The following is a 5,877-nucleotide window of genomic DNA, read 5'->3' on the forward strand; positions in this document are numbered from 1 at the left end:
TATTTACACAAAATAACTGTTTTACAAATGGAGTTCGATTTGAATTCCATTAGTTGACTCTAGCTACGCCTCGGAGTCTTTAATGGCAGCTGTATAAATCTTTACAAATAATAATTACGTAAATTTTATTTTTATTAGTAGTAATAGAAAAAGTTTCGGAACCGAAAAAAAGGAAAAACATTATGTTTCATCCAGCGGCTCCAGCTGGAATTTTCACGTTACGGTATAAATGCCAGGAGAAGGAAAAATGAAAGAAGAGACGAAAACTTGCCGTTATTAGCTAAAGCCACAGTAGGGGCAGAAAATACAAGATTGCCAAAATTGATACGTGTCAATAACTTCAGCCATATATGACAGTGATACACGTCAATAGCTATTCCCGATATAATAGTTGGAAGAGGAAGCAGTCGCTAAAAAGTATTCCAAATAGGTCAATCCATTCGCCACGTGTCAACCAAAGCTTTTAAGCTAAGTATTTTACGTTAGAAACCTTCCCGGTAAAGGACGGAAAAGGCCAAAGCTCTAGATGGAGACCGTCGCGGCGTTTACGACTCCGAGATTTTCTCGACACGTGTCACCCAATATCCATATCCTAACAGCTCAGTAACAGCCACGTGTCCGTCTCATCGGTGACCTTTTAGGCCTTGTTTCTGTTTGCAGTTAATGAAGAGACACCTTAAGGGATGGTGACTACGCATGTTTGGTGTCGTCCCTTTAAACCAGGTTGTCTAAACCACGTGGGTAAAGAGGACTCTTCATGCCTACCACGTGTCGATTTCTGGTGCGTTTACGTTTCATTGTTGAGGGTCTTTTCGTCTTTTACGTAGACTAAAATAGCCATTTAATATCAACTAGTCGTGGGTTTCTTCAAGTTGTTCTCTTTCCTCTGTTTTTCTATATTCTATTTCCTCTGTTCTGGTCCCCATATATGGCTGAAGTTTAACTCTGTTGCCGGCGAAAAATTTTCCCCGTGAATTTGGGAACTCCGACAACAACATTCTCTAGCGTCTACATAAGTTTCTGTTTCTTCGTTGATATAAAATTTGTTCAAAGTTTCACAATTTTAAGTCTTCCTTGAGTCTTCATCGTAGTTTCCCATCTGGCGTTTTTGGTTTGTTAAATGGCGGAAGCTGAAGAAAATAGGGAAAAGAGGAGTCTTTCAATGCAAATGAATGGTTTTTCAAGAGATCTGTTGCATAAATTCATGAACAGAAATAATATTCAAGGGAAATACCAAGGAATTCCCAATGAAAATGAGGAGGACGAAGATGATATAGAGCTGAGCTTGGGGCTTTCATTAAACGGCCGATTTGGTGTGGACCCAGAAAGAGCTAAAAGACTCAAACGTTCTTCTTCAATCAATAACGTTGTGTTCACTAATGGTGAAGACAGTAATAATAGCCGTGCATTTCCTTTTGGCTCGTACGCAACTCTAGCAAGGACGTGCTCGTTACCCGTTGAAGCAGAGGAGGAGTGCAGAAAACGGAAGGAGATGCAATCGCTGAGGCGTTTGGAGGCAAAGAGGAAGAGATGGGAGAAATTACAGAATGTTAGAGTGGTGAAAGATAAGGTTGATTTGGAGGAGAATCGTGAAGAAAATGGGAATGGTTATAGTAATGGCAAGGGTTCAGTTGGAAATATTATTAATGGTAATAATGGGAATTCCTTGCCGTTGTCACAAGGGTCGATGGGTTCACAGGGCAGTGGTTCTTCAGGAATTTCTGATTTTGGGAGTCAACCCATTCAAGGTATCAGAATTTTCCTCTTTCCTTTTTGAATTCTCTTCCTTGTTTCCCTTGAATTTATTTTTTCTAAATTATATACTGTATGTTGTGATAATATGACAATAGAATTCACTGTTAAGGATTTTTGTGCCGTTTCTTTTATGTCTATTGCCCTGAATATGCCATTAGATATTTGGTTCTGCTGGTTTGACCAGTGGAATCGTTTGAGAAGATGCTTTTCATTAGCATGCTTGTTAGTAATGCTGGTCAATTTCGAATGCTGAGCTTAGGCTAGAATTAGACGAGGATCATCGTTTTGGACCACTAGCACGTGGCTAGTTGAAGCTATCTAAGAACTGCAACATTACAACAACAAAAAACCCAGAATAACCCTAGAAGTGTGACCTTACCCCTAACTTGAGGGTAGAGAAACTGTTTTCGATAGATCCCGGCCAAGAACTGCAACATTATACTAAGATAAATATACAAGTATGATGTTTATTGTCTTAGATCCAGTGAAGCAATTAGGCGTTCTGATGCAACATTTCAAAATTCGCTGTGACAACTTTTCGATCTGGTCACTAAAAAGAGCGTCATTACAGGCTGGTTTGTTACTGAATCTTTCTACAAGAGATGTTCCTCAATAGAGCGGTTGCTCCTCATTAGCTCCGAGATATGCAAAATAACTAAAACTTTGGTGTTGTACTGTACCATTTTATCTTGAATCTGGTTTTTGCCACCTACTTTAGGGAACCAAAAGGATCCAGAAACTGGCGGACAACTAGAGATATTCACATTTGCTCTTCTTCCAAAGTGAGGTGGTAAAATTTATCTCCATATAGCCAAATATGCAAGGTTGTGAGAAGAAGTAAACCGAGACAAAATGATTCTTTATTATTCTCCCTCAGAAATCCTGTAAATATAGATCCGGAAGAAGAATCCTTTTCTTTAGAATTTGTCTCTGCTCTGGGCAATGTGCTAAGAAAGAATATGGGAAGTGGGAATTTTTGGTATGCGTGTGGAATGATAGCATCTCAAGGGATTAGGACAACTTTCTGTACCAGGAGCCCCTTGGGAGCTTTACTGAATTCACCGTCTGTCTGTCGTCGTTGTTGGTGTTTGTTGAAAATCTTCGACTGCTTTCTTTTTTTTTTTTGACTTCCAACCAAGAGTTTGTGAGTTCGAGTCGCCACAAGAGCAAGGGGGAGTTCTTGGAAGGAGGAAGCCGAGAATCTATCGGAAACAGCCTCTCTACCCCAGGGTAGGGGTAAGGTCTGCGTACAAACTACCCTCCCCAGACCCCACTAGTGGGATTATTATACTGGGTTGTTGTTGTTGTTGTTTCTTTTTTTGACTTTCTAATATCTAATATTCCTTGAACTGATCCAACATGTTGATTAGGCCAGACTGTGTTGATACTTGGCTATATAAATTATATTGCTTGGCTTTGTAGTAGAAATCAAGTGTATTTTTAGGGGAATGACCAAAGCATAATGCTGAATGTTGCAACTGGTCTTTTTGTCCTTCGAGAGGTGTCTCATTTCTAGGTTTTAGTAGTTTTATGTCCTCTTTGAGTTCTAACATAAAACTGTAGTAACATTTAGTGTGGGAATATTCTTGTTTTGGAGTGTGACGTCTTTTATGGGATTTGTCTGTGACTAATTTTTTCCACAGTTCATATACTTGAATTAGATTTTGATATCCATGTCAAGTCATTTGTCCTTGCAGTTGGTTGATTGCTTATCTTTGGTACTGTCTATCTCTTGCTATTAAATTCTAGAAGACAAGAGACTGACCATGGTTGCATCTAATTATCGCAGGGAGAAGTGACTGTACTGGGACAAATACTCCCACTAGTATTAAGCCTTCAGAGCAAGAGCATGAACAGAAACCGGTAGCTGCACAACCCGAAACTACAAGCGAAAAAGCACCTAGCATATGTAATGGAAATGCTAGCAAGGAAGCAAAAGAAATGTTCAAAAACTTCATGCTCAATATGCCTTGTGTCTCCACAAAAGGCGACGGGCCAAACGGCAAGAAGATTGAAGGATTCTTATACAGATATAATAAGGGAGAAGAAGTGCGAATAGTGTGTGTTTGTCATGGTAACTTCCACTCCCCAGCTGAGTTTGTCAAGCACGCTGGTGGAAGTGATGTTGCAAACCCGTTGAGGCATATTGTTGTCAATCCTTCGCCTCTGTTGGGATGACGGCCTTGCCCAAAAAGCGCGCTAAAGCTTCAAAAAATTGAGCTTTACCATCATCGTTAAATTTCTTTTGTAACTTGGACTGGTTGCCTGGATCAAGGTTTTTCTATTTTTCGGTAGATAGAGGAGGGTTTTCCGGATTTTGAGTAGTCAATTCTCAAGTTTATACACTATCCGAAAAATTAAAGAATCTCCTTAGGTATCTTTCGGTTATTTGTTCTTTTGGAAATCCGTATTGTACCTATAGGAAGGATTATGCAGTTGGTTTCTGCTCTCATTTAGTGGAATCAATGTATTTATTTCAACACAGATTGTGAATTTCGCAGAGTAATCACAGTGGAATGGCGCTGACCGGCTTCTACTCTCAATTGGTGCAAACTTGCAGTTTCATGAAGTTTTAGTCAAAATTCCTGTTGCCTTCTTGTGTGCCTTTTTACGTTGCAATTTATGTTTCTAACATTAACACTTCACCTAATCGTCCCTTTCCCTTGTGGATTTTTTTAAGAAAAAGAAAGACTGATCTTTGCACCGGGAGAATGAAGTCCGGTTCTTGTTCCGAAGTGAACAACAACCAAGTAGGCATTGTTCTTCTATTTGTTTATTCAATTTGCACAAGAAATTATGTCTTGTGCTAATGTGCAGAAATGAGCGCGCACATAATGTGGCTGTTGCCCAATAATCATTTCTGAGAACGTATGGTCCAGTTTGTGGCCCATGACTGGATACAGGAATTATTGATACTTGACTGGATATACTTATCAACTCTCAACAGTCAACATCCGCCAAAAATTTTCGCATTTGGTATTTGAGGAGATATCAAAGAGATCTTTCGGAAGTCAAATTTTAGTAGGCATTTAAATATGACTTTCGTTGAAATTTGAAAAAAAAAAGTTTTTAAAGTTGTATCGAAAATAAGTTTTGGAAGTAGAAGTTATGCTTGGAAATATCGAAAAAAATTGATTTTTTTTTTGAGTGTAAGAAAAACTATTAAAAAAATGGTAATTTAAAAAAAAATCTTCTATTTTCAAAAAAATCTGATCAAATTTCATGAAAAAAGATATCTTTATTTATTTTTTTGAAAAAATTAAAAAAAAATCTTTGTCCAAATGGAAGCTTAGCATGGTCGTCTTGGACAACTCACCATCTATTTCTATTTGTTCATTTGACGAGTGCAAAACACACACTTAAATTGTGCTCGCTAGTCAAAGATAGTATAGTATAATATCATGTCCACAGGGATTGGATTTAAACAGTATTATCATAGTTTGTAGCTAGATTGCTATCCAAGATGATCAACAATTTAGATTTATGTGGTTAATACTAAAATTAATTAAGAATCTAGAGCTAATTAACTAATGACAATCGAAGCAAGGCCTAAGCAAAGGAAAATATCAATGGGAGAAAATAGGGTTTTGATAGGATAGGTGCAAGATAATTGTCTGGGATTTAACTCTAGATAATTCACTTCCAATCTCATGTGAGTCTCTCGAATTCACCCTATTATTAGTTCAAACGTTCAGCAAAAACTCCTTTCTCGATTAAGTCTTAACCTCACGAGATGAACCAATTTAAGCACTGTGAAGATATGCAAGAATACGTAGTGGATCGGTCTTTAGGAAAACCTCTTTCGATTATTCTCCAAACTTGATTTAATCAATGATTCAACTAGCCTCTTTCGATTACTTAGAAGAATCTATGAACTCAACCAACAATATAATGCAAAGATATCACAAGTTATGCCTCTTTCGTTTATAAGAACAAGCGAATATAAATGCAACAATTAACTCATCCAAAAACCATTTAAATACATAAAAATAGAGTTATAATCCACAAACAATCATAAATACACCAAATCCATCAAAACCCAAAAGGATATACTCCATAGACATAGAGAAGTTCTTCACAAATGTAACTAAAGTATAGGAAAACATAAATTCAATCCAAACT

General features: G+C 37.6%; 1 protein-coding gene across 1 annotated transcript; it reads left to right on the plus strand.

Annotated features, from left to right (window-relative positions):
* The first annotated feature begins 761 nt into the window (after window positions 1-761).
* On the plus strand, window positions 762-4,235 carry LOC107827819 (ninja-family protein AFP3). The gene is made up of 2 exons (XM_016655027.2): window positions 762-1,748; window positions 3,545-4,235. The coding sequence occupies exons 1-2, from the start codon at window positions 1,121-1,123 to the stop codon at window positions 3,931-3,933; spliced, it is 1,017 nt and encodes a 338-aa protein (XP_016510513.1). The 5' UTR covers window positions 762-1,120; the 3' UTR covers window positions 3,934-4,235.
* The last annotated feature ends 1,642 nt before the right edge of the window (window positions 4,236-5,877 follow it).

This window comes from Nicotiana tabacum, chromosome 17 (genome assembly GCF_000715075.1).
Source record: "Nicotiana tabacum cultivar K326 chromosome 17, ASM71507v2, whole genome shotgun sequence".
Taxonomy (NCBI): Eukaryota; Viridiplantae; Streptophyta; class Magnoliopsida; order Solanales; family Solanaceae; genus Nicotiana; species Nicotiana tabacum.

What these genes read in the sequence shown, in the direction of transcription:
- LOC107827819 (XM_016655027.2), top strand. Translation starts at nt 1,121, where the DNA reads ATGGCGGAAGCTGAAGAAAATAGGGAAAAGAGGAGTCTTTCAATGCAA. An exon ending in TGGGAGTCAACCCATTCAAG is followed by an intron (nt 1,749 to 3,544) that starts GTATCAGAATTT and finishes TAATTATCGCAG; the next exon opens with GGAGAAGTGACTGTACTGGG.